Consider the following 23,327-nt stretch of genomic DNA (forward strand, 5'->3'; position numbering starts at 1 on the left):
CATCCTTGCTCTCTTCTGCTCTGCCTTTCAAACAAATAATTTCTTTGTAAAAAGAGCATCCATTTATCTTAAGTATTTTTTATTTTCACAAAAAGATGATTTATAGATTATAATTACCTTTATGACTGTTATTACACAATGGAACTCGAGAGGGGCTTTCCATTCTAAGAACTTTTGCTATAGGTCTCACTGGACTATTCAGAGGACTGATGGCTTCTGGAATAGGTCTCAGATGATTGAAGTCAATGCTCAAAACGGAGTTCTCATCATCATGATATATTGAATTTGTTTCACCAATTTCCACTTTCTGGTCCATTAATTCAGTCTGCTGAAGTGAAGGTTCTAGAGTCTCTTTAGGTAAGCAAGACTCCAAATGACAAGACTTACTTTCAGTCAGTGGTGTATCGTCTACAAGAGAAGGCTCAAATTTTGAGTTACCATGTTCTGAAAGGATTATTGGCAAAATGCTAGCTTCTTCAATTGAAGGCTGCAAAATGCTTTCACTGTTTTCAGTCACTTTTGTTACAAGAGTCAACTTCATTTCCACATCTTCAGAAACACCACTAGAATTTAAATTATCATTTTTTTTGGTATCCAATTCCATGCTAAAGTTTTGAGAAGCATCAGTTTGTAATACATCCATTACCACAGAGGCTGCTGCTCTTGTTTGTTCCATTTCTCTTGATGGGAACAAGGAATCTGTTTTTTCCATTTCTACAGCTGCTGAGGATGTCTCTGTACCAGTAGGCAATTCAAAATGCATAGTACTCTCAACAGATTTAACTAACAAACTATTATCTTCTTCCATTTGGCTTCCTGAAACATCGATCTTAGATTCAGATGCCGCTGGGAGAACATCCTTTGGTTTCAACAACTTTGATTTGGTTTCCTCTGTGACATGTTCACTGACAGAATTAACACACAACACTGTTTTAGCATGCACTGAGGATTCCAAATCACATACATTATTGGACTTGGGAGAATCAGTTATTTTATGTTGATTATCCTGAGAAATAGGCTGCTTTTTAGCAGGGGAAAGAGTTAAGTTCAATTTTTCCATAAAACTTAGCTTTAAGTCTTTGCTTTTTGTGTCACTTGGACCACTCTCAGCTTTCACTGCAGTTTTCTTATCTACTTCAGAAACTTCATTATCAGAGGCTTCACATTTGTCATTTTTTGGCTCGTTTTGTCTCTTTAAATCAGTAGTGGTTTTCTTGGCTTCTTTATTAATTTTCTGCAAATATTCTACAGGTAATTTTTTTTCAGTTTTCATATGCCTATTTTCTTCTTTGCTTTCTCGTTCTCTTTTCCTCTTATCTTCAGTTCTGTGCCTTTCTGCTTTTAATGGTGTATTTTCCCATTGGTGCCCAGCATCTACTTCTTTAGAGTCAATACGTTTGTGAGTTCTACTTGAAAGAGAAGATGAAGATCTTCCATCTTGAAAACTATGATTGCTTACAATCCTGTCTCTCTTGCAATCTTCCCTTCCTCTTCTCTCTTCTAGATGGTGTTTATCTAAATTATGAGATTTCTTGAAGTGATTCAGTGATTCTCGCTCAGATCTTCTCCAGGGATCCTGGTCCTTCACTACTGATTTAGGTTTCTGATCAGCTTTTCTTTCCTCTTTGTCTTGTGATTTAAGTTCCTTTCTATTTATATTTTGTGATCTCTCATTTTGTCTTTCCAGTTTTTTGTCATTTTGAGATTCTACTCGAGTATGTGACCTTTCTCGCAAAGTTTCTTTATCCCAAGAATAGCTGCTACGTTCACTTTTATAATCCAAATCTGTGTTACTTTTAAACTTTGAACTTCTGCTTTCAGCCTTTGGTTCACCTTTACCATGTTTCTCAGGACGTCCTTGTAGTCTTTGATTACCCTCTATGTTTCTTGGTTCACTATCACCACAGCTAATACTCGAGTCTTTTCGTATTCGATCAGTTCCTTTGCTGTGCTGGCTATGTTTAGTATCTTTTCTTCCTCTTCTATTATCCTCATTTGAGCTACCTTCACCACCCTGATAATGGGGGCGTGACCAAATGCCATTGGTGCAATGCTTCTCCAGAGATGTAGGCAAATAAGTGTTCTTTTTATCAGAATGTGGTTTTCCTTCTTTTTCTAGATTTGGCAGTGAAGCACTATGATGTACATCTTTATAAACATCACTTTTAGTTCTGTGATCAGTCTTTGAACAATCATCCAAATGAGGAGACTTAGATTTAAGATCTTTTGCTTTAATTGCATCTGATGAAGTCCTTGCAGATTTATGATTATTTCGAAAATGTGGGAATTCAGACAATCTATTGACGAACAGAAAGTAAGAAACACAGCTAAGTTAACTGGTATTTAATAATATTCCAAATTCTGTTCATATGTGACATACTTTTAAAACATAGGTACCTATGCTCTGGAAAAATAAATTTTACTTGGCAATGAAGAATAAGTGGTGATACTTAACTTCTAACTAAAGAATGCTCTCTTACTTGCTTTGCTCAAAGAAGTCTTGAAGACCTATCAGATTTATCCCAGAAAGTGCCTTTTACTTCTTTACCACAGGTACACAACTTCCAAACTAACTAAAGCTCTCGTCCTGTACAACAAATTACATTATTTTCTTTCCCACATTCACTCTACCCCAAATGAAACAAAAGGAAAGTGAAATCTTGCTGAAAAACAAACATGATCAAAGTAGAACTCTGGGTAATTTCCTATCCTAATTTTCTATTTCACATAAACCCCACGGTAAGCCAAAGCATCAATAGCCATCTTAAGGTGGGTTACACTATACAAAAATAAAAAGGAATATAGAATTCTTTTTTCTACAAGAATGGAATATATTCATTTTTGTTTTTTTTAAAGCCTAGGTCTTAAGGTGTTCAGAAAAACTGGTAGCTGTATTTTTGTGGGTCCCCCCCACCTTTTCATGTATTTGAAAGGTAGAAAAGCATAGGGCCATGAGGATCTCCCATGCATTGGTTCACTCTCAAAATGCCCATAACAGCTGGGCTAGCTGGGAGCCTGGAACTCATTCAGGGTCTCCCACATGGGTGGCAGAGACACAAGCAGCTGAACCATCATCTGTTGCCTCCCAGGGTGCACATTAGCAGGAAACTGGATCAAGGGGTGCCAAATTGGAATAGTGATTCCAATATTTGATGTGGGTATCCCAAGTAGAGATTTAACCACTTTGCCAAACATCTCCACCAAACTGGTAGTTTTTTTGGCAATAAAATATACATAGCTCACTTTAACGGTGTAGAAGTTGATTTTCCTAATCTTAAGTAAATTCAAATTCCTTGAATTTCCACAAACCCTCATATTTCTAATCTATTATATTAGTACAAAAACCAAAACTTAAAAACAGAAATAAAGGTGGTGAATTTTTGGTATAAAACAAAAGAGGGAATCTGGTGTTAGGACATAGCAGCTTAAGCCATGCCTGCAGAACCCGCATCCTATATGGGTGCTGGTTCAAGTCCTGGTTGTTTTTCTGATCCAGCTCCCTACTAACCGGCCTGGGAAAGCAAACGAGTATTGCCCAAGAGCTTAGACCCTGCACCCATGGGGAAGATCTGAAGAAGCTCCTGGCTCCTGGCTTTGGCCTGGTCAAACCCTGGTGGTTGTGGCTACTTGGTAAGTGAACCAGCAGACAGAAGACCTCTATCTCTCTCATTGTCTCTTACTCAGCCTTTCAAATAAATAAAATAAATCTTAAAAAAAAAAAAAAAAAAAAGACTTAGAAAATTAGAAGACATACAACCTAAGGCAATGTAAGCATTACATGGATCCTATTAAGAGCTAAATTGTGGGGCCAGAGTTGTGGCATAGCAGTTTAAGCTGCTTTCTGTGATGCAAGCATCCTATTTGAGTGCCAGTTCAAGACCCAGCTGCTCCACTTCTGATCCAGCTCCCTTCTAGTGCGCCTGGGAAAGCAGCAGAAGATGGCTCAAGTGCTTGGGCCCCTGCATCCACATGAGAGACCAGGAAGAAGCTTCTGGCCCAGCCCTGGCCATTGCAGTCATTTGGGGAGTGAGCCAGCTGATGGAAGATCTCCCCCCACCCCGCGTTTCAAATAAATAAATCTTAAAAAAAAAAAAAAAGTTACATTATCTCCCACCCCCTTCCACCTCTACCCACAAATTCCTAAGTTAAAGTTCTAACACATAGTACTTCAGAATTATGACCTTATTTGAAAACGGATTTTAGAGAAAATCAAGTCAACTAAGATCATTAAGGTAGAACCAAATCCAATGACTGTGTCCGAATTTCTTCTTTCATATCAGAAACAGACACAGGAAGAAGACAACTATCTATAAGCTGAGAAAACAAAGGCCTAGAACATATTGTTCCCTCAGAATCTTTAAACAAAACCAATTTTCTCATTACCTTAATTTTGGACTTTCTAGCCTCCAGAACTGTGAAACAATAAATTTCTGTTTAAGCCAGAGGTATGTGGAACTTCTGTTATGATAGCCCTAAGAAGCTAACACAAATTGTGACATGGCAGTTAGCAGACACCTTTGAAACAACTGGGAAAACGTGAACGTAAAAAAAAAAAAACTACCTATAAAAGAAGAATCCCTGATAAATCACATTTTGCTAAGAACTTTTGGGTGGGGGCCAGCACTGTGGCGCAGAGGGTTAACGCCCTGGCCTGAAGCGCTGGCATCCCATATGAGCACTGGTTCTAGTCCCGGCTGCTCCTCTTCTGATCCAGCTCTCTGCTATCGCCTGGGAAAGCAGTAGAAGATGGCCCAAGTCCTTGGGCCCCTGCACCCACGTGGGAGAACCGGAAGAAGCTCTGGCTCCTGGTTTCAGATTGGCTTAGTTCCGGACACTGCATCCACCTAGGAAGTGAACCAGCGGGTGGAAGACCTTTCTCTCTGTCTCTACCTCTCTCTGTAACTCTGTCTTTCAAATAAATAAAATAAATCTTAAAAAAAAAAAAAAGAACTTCTGGGGCCAGTGTTATGGTACAGCAGGTTAAGCTGCCGCCTGTGATGCTTGATGCTGCATCCCATGTTGGCACAGGTTCCAGTATTGGCTGTTCAGCTTCTGATTCAGTCTCTGCTAATGTGCCTGGGAAAGCAGAAGAAGACAGCCCAGGTCTTCAGACCCCTGCACCCACATGGGAGACCCAGAAGCCCCTCACTCTTGGCTTTGGCCTAGCCCAGCCTTGGCCATTATGGCCATTTGGTGAGTGAACCAGCAGATGGAAGTTCTCTATCTTTCCCTCTAACTCTGCCTTTCAAACAAATTGATCTTTAAATATGTGTGTGTGTATGTGTGTGTATTTCAAATTTTCTATTCATTAAATACTAAATTTCAACCAAATGATAAACATATACCATTACAAATACTAGCTATAGTTCATTAAAATAATGTGAATATTTGACAGAATATTTTTAAGGTAAGGTATTACCACATCAAACAATCTAATATGTAACTTCATATTAGATTCATTTATTCACCCAGTTTTTTTCCCCTGTACAAACATCATGCTCCTCTCTGAGGAGACTCAAATATGTAAATATAAAATTGTCCTGAGCCAGCGCCATGGCTCAATAGGCTAACCCTCCGCCTTGCGGCGCCGGCACACCAGCTTCTAGTCCCGGTCTGGGCGCCGGATTCTGTCCTGGTTGCCCCTCTTCCAGGCCAGCTCTCTGCTGTGGCCAGGGAGTGCAGTGGAGGATGACCCAAATACTTGGGCCCTGCACCCATATGGGAGACCAGGATAAGTACCTGGCTCCTGGCTTCGGATCAGCGCGATGCACCGGCTGCAGTGCGCCAGCCGCGGCAGCCATTGGAGGGTGAACCAACGGCAAAAAGGAAGACCTTTCTCTCTGTCTCTCTCTCTCTCACTGTCCACTCTGCTTGTCAAAAATAAATAAATTGTCCTGACAATTCAGGAACCAATCTCATATTAGTTGCACTAGGTGAAATGATTTAGGTTAATAAGCACACATGGCTATCTTTTGTTTTCTCATTATTTTCAAAAGGCATAAAGAATATTACTCTATAATACCAAATTGTGTAAACCATGGGATTTTTGTCACTCATTTTACTTCATTTATCATCTATCATGTGTCAGGCACTATGCTAGATGTTTGCAAAAATGATTAGAAAGCAGACATGGTCCATATTCCATGAAGCTTATAGTTTGTGTGTGTGTGTTTGTGTGTGTGTTGTGTTTTGTTTTTTTTTTACAGGCATAGTGGACAGTGAGAGAGACAGACAGAAAGGTCTTCCTTTTCCATTGGTTCACCCCCCAATGGCCACCATAGCTGGCGCGCTGCGGCCAGCGTACCACGCTGAACCGAAGCCATGAGCCAGGTGCTTCTCCTGGTCTCCCATGCGGGTGCGGGGCCCAAGGACTTGGGCCATCCTCCACTGCACTCCCGGGCCACAGCAGAGAGCTGAACTGAAAGAGGAGCAACCAGGACAGAATCCGGCACCCCGATCGGGACTAGAACCCGGGGTGCCGGCACCGCAGGCCGAGGATTAACCTAGTGAGCCGTGGCGCCAGCCCATGAAGCTTATAGTTTAACGGAAGAGAAAAGATACTCATCAAGTAACTATGTTTGTGATCTGAAAAACTGCAAGTGTACATAAAACTATAAAAGACAATTTTGACTTTGTTAAAGAGAATAGGCAAATATTCCCTGTGACAATGTTTTGAACAAAGACTGGAGAATGAGTAGATAAGGATCTAGCAGGTGGAAAGGAGCAATAAAGGCCGTGGAAAATATTTCGAATACACAGCTCATGTACACCCAAGAGACTGAAAGAATGCCAGAGCTAGGACAAAGTTATGATATTTAAGGCAAAGGTAAACAATGAAGGTAGTCTTGAGAAGTAATTTGGATCTTAGGTGCCAAGTTAAGAATTAGTCTTTTATCTTAAGAACAAGGAAGACATGGATGTGTTTTAATTTTTAAAAAGGAGGATATGAGGCAGGCTAGTCCTGCTAATGTGCACCCCAGGAGGCAGCAAGTAACAGAACAAGTACTTAGATCCCTGCCACCCACATGTGAGATCAGGACTGATTCTCAACTCCCAAGTTTATTATGGTCCAGCCCTAGCTACCGTGGGCATTTGAGGAGTAAACCACTTTCTTAAATGGATAAATAAAGATGGGTATGTGTGTTGGTGAGGGCCAGGGGTAACTTTGGGGACAATGAGATGTCCAGATTTGTATGCTTCAGAACGTGTCCTGTGGCTGTAATAGAAAGGGACAAACCAGAGGCTACAGAGCATGGATTGCAACACAAAGACTACTGCCAATTCAGGAGAGTAGATGGGCAATAATAAAAGTAGAAGTGATAGTTTCAGAGATCAAAAAGACATAAAAATCAACACGACATGAAAATGAATTGGATGTGAGGGATGATACTGAAACTCAAGCACCAGTGAGAACTCCTAGGTAGGATGACTCTGTCTCAGTTTGCCAAGCAATCCAAATGTAATTATTGATAGCACTTCTTCCCACTCACAGAAGTATCCTGGTTTGGATGATAAATTAAATGGTCACTTCCCAAGTCTCTAGCTTGCATTAACTGAATAAATGACAGGACAATCCACTGAGCTAGAGAACAACAGAAAAGTATTGATGATAAATTTATTTATTTTTGAATGAAACAGTTGTGAAAAACCTTTGAAACCATCTATGTACAGATAAGAAATGGTTACCTATATATAAATAGAACTGATCTAACATGGGTGAGATAACCTAAGAATACTGATGTAGAAAGTAAAAGAAATAGGTTTAAGCTCTGAGGAACTTGAACTTTTAACAGCTAAGTACAGAAGAATAAATCTCAGGCAGAAAACTAAAAACCATTAAATCACGAAAGCCAAAGAGAGAGGTAACTTTAAGAAGGAGTCAACTGTGCCGAGCACTGTGTGAAAGGACAAATTATACTATGAGACACAACTATTCGATGGACTTAGTGGCAGTCACTGTGAGCCAAAATGACAACTGCTATGGTAGATCAACACAGGCATAAGTCAAATTAACTTGAGTGAGCAAAAAGAGAAGAAATGGAAACAGCAAGCAACTTTAGACAACTTTTCAGAGGTTTGGCTATGGAGGGAAGGAGAGACAGAAACTTCTCTGAAGTAGAATACTATCCCCAAATAAAAAAGCAAAATTGAGAGAACATTCACTTAAGAGGAAAAAGAATGTACACCTGAGAGATGGTTTAAGGGCTATTTATTAACAGGGTGTGGGCACAGATGCCATCTTGATATTGTGATAACTTGGGGGACCTAAAAGAACCCAAGACATAATATACACCATCATCTTCTTGGGGACAAAGAATACCAGAGCAAGATCCCAGTGTTTTAGAAAACTGAATATATTCAGAAAGGTATGTGGTGATGTTCTATTAATAATCACAAGTTATTATGATAATATATCAATATAACATTAGTCATTACTCACATTAAAGCCTAAATATTTAAAAAATACATGACTCTCATCTTTCCACTAAAAGCTAAAAATATCTCACATATCAATACAAATTTAATTTATGACAGATTTATACCCCTCAGTTATACCTTTGGTGAAGATTACTTATTTCTTCATCTTTACGGTTTATTTCCACCCTGGCAGTTTTGATAAGTGCTGAAATATTCTTCTTAAGAGACTGGTTTTCATTTTTTAAGCTGAAATTCTAAAATACCATAACATATATATCAATAAAGGACATGTCTTCAGGATCAACACTACAACTTACATTATCTAATAATTAGTGAATGCTAGCTACATGATAGGCATCACAGATGTGCTTTATGTCATTCTAAAAAAAGCCCTGAGAGCTCGGTGTTGTGATGCAGGCAAGTCATGTGAGTGCCAGTTTGAGTCCTGGCTGTTCCACTTCTAATTGGGCTCCCTGCTAATGTGCAGGCTGTTGTGGCCATTGGGTAGTATACTAGCAGATGGAAGATTTCTCTTTTTCTGTCTCTCCCTCTCTTCCTGTAACTCTGCCTTTCAAATAAATCTTACAAAAAAGAAAAAAAGACCTATGAGAAGCACAATTATCGCCATTGTACAGACAGGGAAGCTGAGACTAAGAAAAGATAACAGGCACTAGAAAAAGCTCACCTAAAGAACAACCGCTTAAAACCAGGGATCACAATGAAAAATGAAATAAAAAGCAGAAAACAATATTCTGTTTGGTCATTATCCTGAAAATTGAAAATAAGTTTATTTATTAACTTATGCTGAATTTGTAGTAATTAATTTTCACATAAGCAAAGAGGAATGAAGAGTTGACCTTCTTTCAGAACGGGAGAAGAAATACTTTATCCCTGCCTAAATCAGAATAGAACATGATAGTCCTGATTTTATTTTATTTTTTTTTTTTATTTGAAAGGCAGAGAAAATGAAAGATTTTCCATCTGCTGATTCACTTTCTAAGAACAGCTGGGACTGGGACATGCCGAAGCCAGGAGCCAGCAACTCCATCCAGGTCTCCCTCATGGGTGGCAGGAACTGAAGTACTTGAGCCATCATCCCCTGCCTCCCAGGGTGCACATTAACAGGAAGGTGGATCAGAACCAAGGTGGGACTCAAGCCTAGGCACTCAGATATGGGATGTGTGCATCACAAGAGGCTGCTTAACCAGCTTTGCCACAACATCTACCCTGACAGTTGATTTCTGCCACATATTCTAGCAAAAACTGTGGCGGCATCACCATTCTTCCACATTTGCTCCTCAAAACCATTGCCTCTTGAATCACCCATCATTAACCCTACTAATTTTCTATTATTTAACGATTAACTGGTTTAACAGCTCTTTCATTATCATTTAACAAATCAAGCAATTTTCCTATATCAATTTCATCGACTCAAGGAATAATGCATATTTTGTCAGATTTACTAATTCATTTAATACTAAGAAAACTGCCAACAGTTTCACATTTTAATTACATATTAATGACAATTATTTTTAAAGTTGATTTTAAAAAGTTAACAAGGCAAAAGAAAAAAGTCATAGTTCTACCTGTGTCTGTATTTCCTTAAACTTTTTCATTAGCTCTTTCATCTGTTGCTGACATTTTCCATATTCTACCTGTAACTGTAAAATATAAAAAGGATTAATTTCAGCATTATTTTAAACAAAGTATTTTTTAACTTAAATGACATTTTGCATTTCAAAGTATTTTAAGTTTTGTAAATAAATCCACTAAGAAGGACAGATGAAGTATACTTCTACTAAGAGGTATTTAGTAAGATTACTGGTTTTTAAAGTAGGGCCTACCAATAACACATTTTTTTAGTTTTACATTCAGCGTCCAAACCTGATAATTCACGTATGGTAAGGAAGAACTCTGTCTCATTTAAATCTCAGGACATTTTGTGAAACATACAATAAAATTTAGTACTAATTATAAAAAGATAAAATTTTACATTCCACTTGATTGCCTTTTGAGGTTTTACATATTCAGACATTTAAATTTAGTCAAGCAAAACTGTAACTAAATTTAGACAAATTCAGAAGTCATTTAAAAAGCAGGTCTAAAGGCAGAAACTTATTTTCTCAATCTGTGTTTTAGTTCCTTAAGAGTATTTGTTCAATAGTTAGCTGCTGCCTGCTCTTCAGGAGCTACAAGAGTAATTAACTGTCCTTAATAACTGTGGCAATCCATACATCATTATATGTTGCCTCTTTTGCAGTTCCTTCTTCAGTCAGGATCTCTTCATATAAATCCAAGCAATTTCTGGATGGTACACAGGATTTGGAAGCACTGTCTAAAACAAACAAAAAACTCTTATACTGAAGTATTTGTTAAGATTTTGATGTTGTGTCTATCTCATTTTTCTCAACCTCCTACATTTCATTCAAATCTACACTGATATCATAGATGACAGCCAAAGTGTACCTAAAATGGTTGTGTCAACAAATTAAGTGTGATGATTCTATCTGTTCAAAACATTGAGAGAGCTGATTATGGGAAAAGTTTCAAATTTATGTTAAGTCCTTAGACTCTACTCATATCATTTTTACTAATACATTTGAAAATACTTATTATACATAAAAACTGTTCTAACTTCATACGATCTGTGACAAAACAAGTAGTAATATATGTTCAGATGCCAGTGTTGGTTGTATTTCAAGGGTACCAAATATTTTTTGCACCAGATCTAATTACATATGAAAACTAAATGAGTAACAAACCTGTATGCTAATGTGTTTTATTGATCAAACAATTAAGAAAAGTAAGAAAATAATTACTTGAGCTTAATAATTTCAAAGAATGGGCAAAATGTTTAGAAGCTATGAGTTTTATCAGCATTTAGTAACAACAAAACAAAAACAAATGGACTAAACAAAAATGAAATTATTTTGATCAAATTTACATACCAGAAACAGCACTGTCCAACCCAGCATATATGTCCAATGAGCCTTCATCATTATTTTTAAGAGGAGAAGCTGCAAAAAAAGCAAAGACTCATTAAAATTGACTTTATGAAATCAGGTTTTCCCACTCTTACTCTGAAGGACCAGAAAAAGAAACTTGATTAAGTTTTACCTGCCAAAAAAGAAACAAACTTTTCCACATACTTACAACAGGGAGATGTTGGTACAAAGATTTATGACTTCACCACTGGCATCCTCTTCTGATGCCAGTGTTGCAGTGTTGAAAAAGCTCCTGGCTCCTGGTTTAGATCAGATCAGCTCAGCTCCAGCCACTGCAGCCATTTGTGGAGTGAATCAATGGATGAAAGATTTATTTCTCTCTGCCTCTCTGTAATTCTGACTTTCAAATAAATAAATAAATCTTAAAAACAAAAAAAGATTTATTTGAAAGGCAGAGTTAGAGAGAAGGAGAGAAGAGAAAGAGAAAAAAAAGAGAGAGCAATCCTTCATCCAATAGTTCACTCTCCAAACAGCCGCAATGGCCAGGGCTAGGTCAGCCAGAAGTCAGGAGCTTGGAACCCCATCCAGGTCTCCAATGTGGATGGCAGGGGCCCAATCATTTGGGCCATCTTCCACTGTTTTCCCAGCACATTACCAGGGAACTGGAGAGAAGTGGAGCAGCCAGCACTCATATGGGATGCCTACATCACAGGTGGCAACTTAATCCACTGTGCCACATAAATCAAAATTTTTTAAAACAATATTTATGTGACAGGCACAGAGACTGAAAGAGAAAGAGACAGATAGATCCAATCTGCTGGTTCACTCCCCAAAGACCCACAATGGCCAGGACTGGGCCAAAGCTGGGAGCCAGAATGCAATCCAGGTCTCCCACATGGGTGGCAGGAACCCAATTACTTGGGTCATCACCACTACCTACAGTGTCTATACTAGCAGTAAGCGGGAATTAGGAGCTTGAGGCAGGAATCAAACCTGAGCACTTTTTGTAATTTAAAGTGAATTTAGAAAGAAAATTTAAAGTAATACTTACCAGAAAAGGCATCAAATAAACTGGTTCCATCACCATTGTCATCATCTGCTGCCATGATTCTATTTCCTTTTGACAGTCGCCATCTAAGGTATTAAATATAAAATATAAAATGTCTGTTAAAATTAACCTCACAATTCAGAGAATAAACTTAGATTCAAGTTAAAAAGCAACTTTCAAATTTGGACACACTGAATAAGTTCACTCTGTATCATCCTTAAAAGCAAACTGATAATATTACAAGTCTAATATTTTCTAGAAGTCAAAACTATAAAGCAAAATTTAAACCTTATAATATCAGTAAGTCATTTAGAAGGAAAATGATGCTACTGGGCTGGCTCTGTATTATAACAGGTTAAGCTGCTTCCTGTAACACTGGCATTCCGTTTGGGTGCCTGTTCGAGTCCCGGCTGTTCCACTTCTAATCCGGCTCCCTGCTAATGTGCCTGGGAAAGCAGTGGAAGACAGGGCTGGCACTGTGGCGCACCAGGTAAAGCCACCGCCTGCAGAGCCAGCATCCTACATGGGCGCCAGTTCATATCCCGGCTGCTCCACTTCTGATCCAGCTCTCTGCTATGGCCTGGGAAATCAGTAGAAGATGGCCCAAGTCCTTGGGCCCCTGCACCTGTGTGGGAAACCCGGAAGAAGCTCCTGGCTTCGGATCAGCGTAGCTGCAGCCATTGCAGCCAACTGGGGAGTGAACTAGCAGATGGAAGATTTCTCTATCTCTCTCTCTGCCTCTCCTTCTCTCTCTCTGTAACTCTTTCAGATAAATAAATCTTTAAAAACAAAACAAAACAGCGGAAGATGGCCTAAGTACTTAGGCCCCCGCACCTATGTGGGAGACCTAGATGAAGTTCTTGGCTCCTGGGGCTTCCGCCTGGGCAAGCCTGGGCTATTGCTGCCATTCGGTGGTGAACCAGTGGATATAAGATCTCTGTCTCTCCCTCTCTCACTCTGTAACTCTGTCTTGAAATAAATAAATCTTAAAAAAGAAAATGATGTAATGCTATAAAACAGACCAAAATACAGATTAACTTCTGCACTAAAATAAAAACTAACACTACTACCACCAAATAATATTAATAACAAATACTCATACAAATAAATCAGAGCTAACAAATGGACAAAAGACAGATGATTCATTTAAAAACTTTTAGAACTAAAATATGTCTCATTTCACTAATAACTAAGGAAAAGCAAATTGAAACAATGGGGCAACATATTGTATAGAAAAGCAATGGTGTAGGGGCCAGCATTATGGCAGAGCAGGTAAAGCTGCCACCCTGCAACTCCAGCAGCCCTTGTGGGTGCTGGTTTGAGTCCCAGCTACTCCACTTCTGATCCAGCTTCCTGCTAGTGAGCCTGGGAAAGCAATGGCAGATGGCCCAAATTGTTGGGCCCCTGCACCCACTTGGGAGAGCCAGAGGAAGCTCCTGGCTCCTGGCTTCGGTCTGGCCCAGGCCTGGCCCTTGTGGCCATTTGGGAAGTGAACCAGCAGATGGAAGATTTCCTTCCTTCTATGGCTTCCTCTCTCTATATAACTCTGTTTTTCAAATAAATAAAATAAATATTAAAAAAAAAAAAAAACAACAACAAACAACAACCGCACTACAAAAAAGAAAAAAGAAAAGCAATGGTGTAGCCCTTGCCTACTTATCTTAAGAAAGGTCTGCTTTCAAAGGCCCTTGGTTGGCATCTTGGGATTTGGACGTTAGGAGGGCTCTCACAATTCCTAAAACTAATACAAAAGTGACATACTGGGGCCAGCGCTGCAGCACTGGCATCCATATGGACACTAGTTCAAGTCCTGGCTGCTCCACTTCCAATCTAGCTCTCTGCTAATATGCCTGAGAAAGCAGAAGATGGCCCAATTACTTGGGCCCCTGTACCCATATGGGAGACCCAGATGAAACTCCTGGCTCCTGGTTTGGCCTGGCCCAGCTACAGCCATTGCAGCCATTTGGGGAGTGAACCAGCGGATGGAAGACCTCTCTCTCTCTCTGCCTCTCTATAACTCTTGCAATCCAAACCAGGAGCTAGGAGCTTCTTCTGGGTCTCCCACATGGGTGCAAGGGTCCAAGCACCTGGGCCATCTTCTGCTTTCCCAGATCATAAGCAGAGAGCTGGATCAGAAGCGGAGCAGCCGGGACTGCAACTGGCACTCATATGGGATGCCGGCACTGCAGGCAGCTCCCATGGTTTACTGTTAATTGGATCTCCTTGGCCCTCACTCAAAGGCTACTTTGTCTCTTTACCATTAAAAACTCACATCTAAAGCATTTCACAGAGCTAAGATTACTACAATTCAATAGCACTAACTAGTTATAAATGCCTTTTGGGCACCTATAAAAATGTATTTAATACTTTCCGACAGTTCTGAATTCCTAGACATCAGTATCTTATTTTCTGTAACTGCACTAGCAGTTTGTATTAAATTGTTGATAGGCTAAAAGAAGAAGAAAGTAACAGATTAAGAGCAAGGACTACCACAAAATGTAGGAGTACTAGATCAGATTTGTAGACTTCCCTGCTGCCCCCTCACAGTGTTTGGAAATCAGGAACTGCTTGCACTAAAATACTAACCGAAAGTTAGCAGTAAGACGCTAAAGTTAATAAGGACATTCCTAGTAAGTCCAAGACAAAAAAACATCTTTCTATCGTCATCTGTTCACTTCCTGGTAATTTTTTTTTTTTTTTTAAGATTTATCCTTTTATTTCAAAGGCAGAGTGACACAGAGAGAGAGAAACACAAAGAAAGAGATCTTGCACCCACTGGTTCACTTTCCAAATTGACACAACAGCTAGAGATGGTCAGAACTAGGAGCCCAGAACTCCATCCAGGTCTCCCACGTGGAGGACAGGTTCCAAGTACTTGGGCCATCCTTGCACCACTTTCCCAGGCACACTAGGAAGAAGCTGGATTGGAAGCGGAATGGCAGAGACTTAAATCTGCTTTCTGACATGCGATGCCAGCATCAAAAGCAGTGGCTTAACCCACTGTGCCATAATGCCACTCCCCCATCTCTACCTTTTTTTTTTTTTTTTAAAGATTTTTTTTTTTTAATCAGAAAGGCAGAGTGACAGAGAGGGTGACAAAGAGATCTTCCATTCACCATCCACTCCCCAAATAGCAGCCAAGATGGACTGAGTCAGGCTGAAGCCAGAAGGCAAGAATTCCATCCAGGCCTCCCATGTGGGTAGCGAGTACCCAAGTACGTGGGTCATCTTCTGATGCTTTCCCAGGTGCAATAGCATGGAGCTGGACTGGAGGCGGAGCAGCTGGGACTTGAACAACCATTCCCATGTGAGATGCAGAAGCTGCAAGCAGCAGCTTAACACAGTACCGCTTAACATCAGTCCCTTGATTATCACTCTTCTAAATTTTAGCCATTGTAGTAAGTGACGAGATCTCAGCATGGTTTGAATGTTGTGCTTCCCTAATTTTCAGTGTTGAGCTTCTTTTCATGTATACAATCATCATTGTATATCTTTTAAAAATACATTCTGGGGCTGGTATTGTGGCACAGAGGGTGAAACTGCACTGCCTGCATCCCATATCATAGTGCCAGTTTGAGTCCAGCTAGTCAGTCTGGTCCAGCCCTGAGTATGAATCAGCAAATGGAAGATCTCTATCTCTGTCATCCTCTTTCATACTAAAAAAAAAAGGGTGGGGGGGATCTGAATTTCAGAAGTATAACTCTATTTAAGAGGATGGAAAATATTAGTTGCAAGGGTGATAAAAAAAAAAAAAAGGCTATTAAAACAGTGCAAGACTGGGATCGGCGCTGTGGCATAGCAGGTTAAGGCCCTGGTCTGCAGTGCTGGCATCTCATACGGGCGCTGGTTTGAGACCAGCTGCTCCACTTCCAATGCAGCTCTCTGCTATGGCCTAGGAAAGCAGTAGAAGATGGCCCAAGTCCTTGGACCCCTGCTCCTGAGTGGGAGACCCAGAAGAAGCTCCTGGCTCCCATCTCTGTTCTGTTCACCACTGTATCTCAAGTACAGAGTCTTGTAGGTTGGTAAGTAATAGAATATTTTGGGGGCTGGTGTTGTGGGGTTGTGAGTGAAGCTGCTACCTGCAACACTGACATCCCATATGGGTGCCAGCTCAGGTTCTAGCTGTTCCACTTCTGATCCAACTCCCTGCTAATGTGCCTAGGAAAGTAGCAGACGATGGCCCAACTACTTGGGCCCTGTACCCTCTTAGGAATCCCAAAAGGAGCTCCTGGCTTTGGACCAGCACGACTCTGGCAATTGCAGCCATTTGGAGAGTTAACCAATGCATGGAAGATCTCTCTATATATAACTGCCTTTCAATTAAATGAATCTTTAAAACAGGGCAATTGCAGCCATTTGGAGAGTTAACCAATGCATGGAAGATCTCTCTCTATATAACTCTGCCTTTCAATTAAATGAATCTTTAAAACAAAGTGCTTGGGCCAGCGCTGTGGCGTAGTGGGTAAAGCCACCACCTGCAGCTAACAATCCATACAAGCACCGGTTTGAGACCTGGCTGCTCCACTTCCAATCCAGCTCTCTGCTATGGCCTAGGAAAGCAGTACAAGATGGCCCAAGTGCTTGGGCCCCTGCAGCCACCGGGGAGACCCGGATGAAGTTCCTGGCTCCTGGCTTCGGATCAGCACAACTCCAGCCATTGTAGCCATTTGGGGAGTGAACCAGTGGATGGAAGACTTCTCTCTCTGCCCCAACCTCTCTGTAACTCAGTCTTTCAAATAAATAAATAAATCTTTAAAAAAAAAAAAAAAGTGTTTGGCCTAGCAGATAAGACACAGGTTGGTACACCATCTTCCCATATCAGAATGCATAGATTCAAGTTCCAGTTCCCAATTCTAGCTTTCTGCTAATGCAGACCCTAGGTCCCCCATCAATACACAAGACTTGGATTGCAACTTAGCAGTGAACCAGCTGAACCATTGGATAAAACTTCTCTGTCTCTCACTCTTTCTGCCTCTTAAGTAAAAATTTAAAAAAAAAAATCTTCCACCTGCGGCGCCGGCACCCCGGGGTTCTAGTCCTGGTTGGGGTGCCAGGTACTAGTCCCAGTTGCTCCTCTTCTAGTCCAGCTCTCTGCTGTGGCTCGGGAGTACAGTGGAGGATGGCCCAAGTGCTTGGGCCCTGCACCCGCATGGGAGATCAGGAGAAGCACCTGGCTCCTGGCTTCGGATCAGCGCAGTGCGCTGGCTGCGGCAGCCATTGGAGGGTGAACCAACGGCAAAAAAAAAAAAAAAAAAAAAGGAAGACCTTTCTCTCTCTCTCACTGTCCACTCTGCCTGTCAAAAAAAATAAATAAATAAAATAAATACTGCATCATGCCCAATAAAGGTATGTATTACATGTTAATCAAAAATTTTTATTTTAAGAAAATTTTTATTTACTTGTTTTCATTTTCTTTGAAAAGCAGAGAGATCTTCCATCTACTGCTTCACTCCCAAAAGCCAGCAACTAAGCTAGGGGTGGGCCAGGCCAATGCCAGGAGCCCAAAACTCAATTCACATCTCCCAAGTGGGTGACCGGGACACAAAGTACGTGAGTCATCATCTGCTGCCACCCAGGGTCCATATTATAAGCAGGAAGTTGCATGGGGAAGTCGAGTAGCAGGGACTAGAACCAGGCATTCTGATACAGGATATAGGTATTCCAAGCAGTGACTTGGCCACTACTGCCACAAGCCCACCAAAACTTGTTTTTAAACAAATGTCTTGAAGCATTATGAAAAATTTGTTTTATGAAAAAAACTATACAAGGATTCCAATTTTCTCTGCACCAAAATAAATTTATCTTTCATTCTATTTTTTTTACTTTTTGCGGTATCTTGATACAGAGAAGGCCCGGAAAAAGACTAGAGGGACAAATAGTAACAAAAGTTACTCGGACTACTCACCATGTGTGAGCCACTGACCTAAACAATACATGAATAACTTACTTTAAATCCTCCCCCAAAGTCCTATGAAATCCCTGTCATTCTTTTTTCCCATTTTGCAGAAAGGAAAAAACTATTAAGAAACCTGCCCAAGGCTAACAGCTAATAAACAGCAGGGTTGGGATTAGATCCCATGTCTGTCTGTAAAGCCACAGGATCAAGAATATGCTTTAGAATACTCATTTAAAAAAAATGTGTACAACAGACCATTTCTTATTGTAATACAGCAGGAAATGCTGCAAGACGGTAAAGTGGGGAGAGCAAGGATGGGAGGTGGTATGAGAGGATTCTTGCCTTCAAGACCCCGGTTCCCCTCTAATCAAGAGGCACTGAGACAGGTGTGAGACGGGCCTTGAGAGGCAAAGGCTTGGTGCTGGAGCTGCGAATGGAAAGGCCATAGCAAGAGTCGAAGGTTCAAAGCCAACTTGCTGCCTAAAGTACCCAATCCTTAGACTCAGAATTCTACATTCACACCTGAGTTAAGGCCTACTATGTACCCGGGAGAGTTCTAGGCGCTGAAAGGCTCAAGGCCAACAACTTCTCTGGGCATTAACAGTTTGGGAAACAACCGACATCAATGATCACCTGATAGTCAAGGAAACCTGCCTCTCCAGACAATCTCATCATAACAGCATTCATAAGAGCCCATAAGAGTACATGCCAAGGCCAGGTTGGGGGATGGGCAGGATGAATGGTCGAAAACGCAATTCCTACAGGCGTTCACCCCGAGGCCCCGCCCGGACCCTCCCTCGAGACCACAGAGGGCATCCAGTGCGACTCCAGGGACTGCAGCAGAGGGCGAGGGGAGAACCGTGGCTACCTGTGGCCCCCACACGTCAGGCGCGGCCCTTCCCCCACTGATTTGGTCGCTCCAGGTGGACTCTCTCCGACTCTCGATTTCCCGCAGACCGCTGGCCTCCGTTCGGAACACCACCGCACCACACAGCCTCTTTCCCAGCAGCTCCGCACGGACACAGTGCCCACAACAACTTACCCGCCCCGCGGGGCCCAGGACTGCCCGGGCTTCTTTCTGGACACCGAGGGCTCTCTGACATCTCCACCAATAGCAGAGCGCAGACGGGACGCGGAGGCGGGACGGAGTGTTGCTGACCAATCACGTCCGACGCAAACCACGTCCCGGCGCACATAACTAGTTCCCGCCTTTGGAAGGGGAAAAAAAATACGGTTGGCGCCAAACTCCTGTAGTCTTCTGCGGGACTTAAAGGAAAGGGGCGGGGCGTGAGGTGGCGAGGACGGCTACGGGGCGGAGATTCTTCACGGAAGGGGCGGGACCTGAGCGGAGGTAGGGGCGGGGTCTGTTAGAAGCTCTTTAATGAAAGGGAAAGTGATCTCTGAGAAGGCTAAATCCTTTAGTACCTCTGGACCTACGCGGGGCGCAGGCTCCGCTGCGTAACGATGAGTGAGCCTCTTGCTTGCTTTCAGATGCTTTCCGGAACGATAGGTGGCCCAACAGTGCCGGGTTTTGGAAGCTTCGAGAAAGCCTTCCTAGTGTAGTGGGATGGCAGGAAGCAGACTTGTTGAGTATCCGAGTTGCCTTACAGAACCTGCAGGAACCAGAGTGCCTTAGACCTAGCCTCAGGAGCGCCGCCTGCGCCATTGCTTTCTGGGAAAGTAAAACAAGGCACCTTCTCTGGCTACTTCATCTAGTCCTCCATTTTGGTCTTAATTGTCATGTCAACTTACTATATGCTTTTTATAAGGTGGATGTCTTGGGACTAGAGTGACGCAGTGGGTTAAGCCACCTCCTGCGATGCCAGCATCCCATAGTAGTTAAGTTGGATTCCCAGCTGCTCCACTTTCCATCCAGCCCCCTGTTAATGCTCCTGGGAAAGCAGCAGAAGACGGCCCATTGGGGAGTGAACCAGCAGACTGAAGATCTCTCTCTCTGTAACTCTGCCTTTCAAATAAATAAAGTAAATCTTTTTAAAAAATAAAATGTGGCCCGGGCCGGTGCCGTGGCTCACTTGGTTAATCCTTCACCTGCGGTGCTGGCATCCCATATGGGCGCCGGGTTCTAGTCCCAGTTGCTCCTCTTCCAGTCCAGCTCTCTGCTGTGGCCCGGGAAGGCAGTGGAGGGTGGCCCAGGTGCTTGGGCCCTGCACCCCATGGGAGACCAAGGAGGAAGCACCTGGCTCCTGGCTTCGAATCGGCGTAGCTCCGGCCGTAGCGACCATTTTGGGGGTGAACCAACGGAAGGAAGACCTTTCTCTCTCTCTAACTCTACCTGTCAAAAATTTAAAAAAAATTAAAAAAAAATAAAGTAAATGTGGCCTGTGATGTGCAGTATAGGGTAAAGCCTCTTTCTGCAACCTTGGTATCCCATATGGGTGACAGTTTTTGTCCCGGCTGCCCCACTTTCAACCCAGCTCCCTGCTAATTGCCTGGGAAAAGCAGTGGAAGATGGCCCCAGCTTTTGGACCCCTGCCATCCACCCGAGGGAGTGCAAAGAAGTTCCTGGATCCTAGGTTGGGCCTGACCCAGCCCCAGCCCCTGTGGCCATTTGGGGAGTGAACCAGCAGATGGAAGATCTCTCTTTTTCTGATTTTCAAATAAATGAATAAATCGTTCAAAAATTAAAATAAATAAATAAAGATAAATGTCTTCTCTTAATTGAAACAACCTTTTATCTGGAAAAAATTTATGTGAAAGACCCAGTGACAGAGCATGAGAGCAAGAGTGTAACCAAACAGGTATCCTCTGAATCACATCAGGCCAAGCCAGGCTGGAGCCAGGAGCCAGGAGCCAGGAACCCCATCCAGGTCTCCCTTGTGGTCAAGAGGGGCCCAAGCACACAAGTCATCTTTACTTGATTTCCCAGTTGTATTAGCAAGGACGGGGATCAGAAGCAGAGCAGCAGGACTGGAACCGGAATGGGACCCCAGAGGCATTGGCTTGACCCACACAATGCTGGCCTGTTAGCACATGTTTTTAAAAAACTGGCTTCCCTAGATTTGCCCAGCACAGCTTTGCTTAGGAAGAGAAGTTATCAGACTGCAGTTATTCCAGGTGGAGCTAACTGGGAAGGAGAACGATGTGTGGGGTAAAAAGTGCTTTTAAAAAGCAAACAGTAAATGAGGTGGTGATTACACAAAATTATGAGAATCTTAAATGTCACTAAGTTTTTCACTTTTCATTTGTTCAATTTTATGTTACTTATCTAAAAAGAAAAAAAAAAAGAGGAAGACAGGCAATATCTTTCTTTCTCTGCCATGTGAGGATTCAGAAAGAGGACTATTTCCTGTAAACTAGGGCAAGGATCCTCATCAAGCACAGATATATTAGCACCTTAATCTTGGACTTCCCAGCCTCCTGAGCTATGATTTTCTCAGCCTATGGTATTCTGTCCGAGTAGGCCAAACTGACAAAGACATTTATGTTATGGTTGATCCCAATGTTTGATAACAAGACTTGCACTTTTCTTGCTGTTTTTAAAGAAATATTTAATTATTTAAAAGACAGTTCTGAGAGAGAGAAAGAGATGGGGGGGGAATCTTCCATCTGCTGATTCACTCCTCAGATAGCTGCAACAGACAGAACTGCTCTAGGCCAAAGCCAGGAGCCTGGAGCTCCATCCAGATCTGGCATGTTGGTAGCAGGGGCCCAAATACTGGGATTATAATTTGCTGCCTTCTCAGGAGCATTAGCAGGGAGATGAATCAGAAGCAGAACACCTGGGACTTGAACCAGCACCCTGATATGGAATGGCTACATTGCAAGTGGTGGCTTAACCTGGTGAGCAAAAATGTTGGCCTCTCCCACTGATTTTTAGGGGATACCTCCCTCAGAGAAATTTAAGCCCAGCTTTCAGGCAGATAAAGGGAGGGCAGAGAACTGTTCCTCCATCTGATTCTCAATTGCCTATAGCACAAAATAATCCTTGTGCCAAAATATTGTATTTAAGGTGGTATATTCTAGACTCCTTCAATATATGTGTAATCATATAGATGCAATCTTTTTTAAAAGATTTATTTTATGTATTTGAAAGGCAGATATGTACACACACAGACACACACACATACATACAGAAAGAGAGAGAAAAAAACATTGATTTTCCATTTGCTGGTTCACTCCCCAAATGGCCACAAGGGTCAGAGCTGAGCTCAGCCGAAATCAGGAGCCAGGAGCTTCTTTGGAGTCTCCCATGTGGGTACAGGGGCCCAAGTAATTGGGCCATATCCCTTTGCTTTCCCAGGCCCATTAGCAGAGAGCTGGATTGGAAGTGGAGCAGCTGAAACTTGAACCACGCCCTTACGGGATGCTGGCACTACAGGTGCGGCTTTACCCACTATGCCATAGTGCTGGCCTCTCTCTCTCTCTCTCTCTCTCTCTCTCTGACTCTCCTTCTCTCTGTGTATAACTCTTTCAAATAAATAAATAAAGCTTATTAAAAAAGAATATTACCCACATTCTTTTTATTTTTTTTAAAGGAGCATCAGAGAGAGAGAGAGAGAGAGAGAGAGAGAGGTCTTCCATCCGCTGGTTCACTCCCCAGATGGCCGCAAGGGCCAGAGCTGCGCCGATCCGAAGCCAGGAGCCAGGAGCTTCTTCTGGGTCTCCCATGCGGGTGCAGGGACCCAAGCACTTGGGCCATCTTCTACTGCTTTCCCAGGCCATAGCAGAGAGCTGGATCAGAAGTGGAGCAGCCGGGACTCGAACCTGCACCCATATGGGAAACTGGTGCTTCAGGCCAGGGTGTTAACCCTCTGTGCCACAGTGCCAGCCCCACATTCAATTTTCAATACTGCATTAAATATTCCTATTACAAGAGAAGTAAAACAGATACAGTCTGATTGTTTTTTTGAGGGGTCCAGTGTTGTGGCATAGCAGGTTCACAGTGCAGTCCCTGCACAAGTGTTTAGGGGGCAAGCACTTAGTATAGTGGTTGAGCCACTGCTGCTTGGGATGTACACATTCCATATCAAAGTGATTGGGTTTGAGCTCCAGCTCTGCT

General features: G+C 42.2%; 1 protein-coding gene across 5 annotated transcripts in view; it reads right to left on the minus strand.

Annotated features, from left to right (window-relative positions):
* The window catches only part of CASP8AP2 (caspase 8 associated protein 2), a 31,302-nt gene extending 11,532 nt beyond the window's left edge, over nucleotides 1-19,770 (minus strand). For 3 of the 5 annotated variants that reach the window (XM_002714583.6, XM_070073777.2, XM_070073778.2), the window contains exons 1-7: nucleotides 19,176-19,441; nucleotides 12,415-12,497; nucleotides 11,367-11,435; nucleotides 10,653-10,753; nucleotides 10,005-10,079; nucleotides 8,557-8,672; nucleotides 118-2,297 (exon numbers count right to left, since the gene is read on the minus strand). In XM_002714583.6, coding sequence (XP_002714629.3) covers nucleotides 118-2,297; nucleotides 8,557-8,672; nucleotides 10,005-10,079; nucleotides 10,653-10,753; nucleotides 11,367-11,435; nucleotides 12,415-12,469 — 2,596 coding nt within the window. In that variant the 5' untranslated portion in view covers nucleotides 12,470-12,497; nucleotides 19,176-19,441. Of the gene's footprint in view, nucleotides 1-117; nucleotides 2,298-8,556; nucleotides 8,673-10,004; nucleotides 10,080-10,652; nucleotides 10,754-11,366; nucleotides 11,436-12,414; nucleotides 12,498-19,175 lie in introns of all 5 variants that reach the window. The other 2 variants (XM_070073779.2, XM_089332893.1) reach the window with 2 other exon arrangements.
* Between the last annotated feature and the right edge of the window lie 3,557 nt (nucleotides 19,771-23,327).

This window comes from Oryctolagus cuniculus, chromosome 5 (genome assembly GCF_051225735.1).
Source record: "Oryctolagus cuniculus isolate XC-2025 breed Fujian yellow rabbit chromosome 5, ASM5122573v1, whole genome shotgun sequence".
Classification (NCBI taxonomy): domain Eukaryota; kingdom Metazoa; phylum Chordata; class Mammalia; order Lagomorpha; family Leporidae; genus Oryctolagus; species Oryctolagus cuniculus.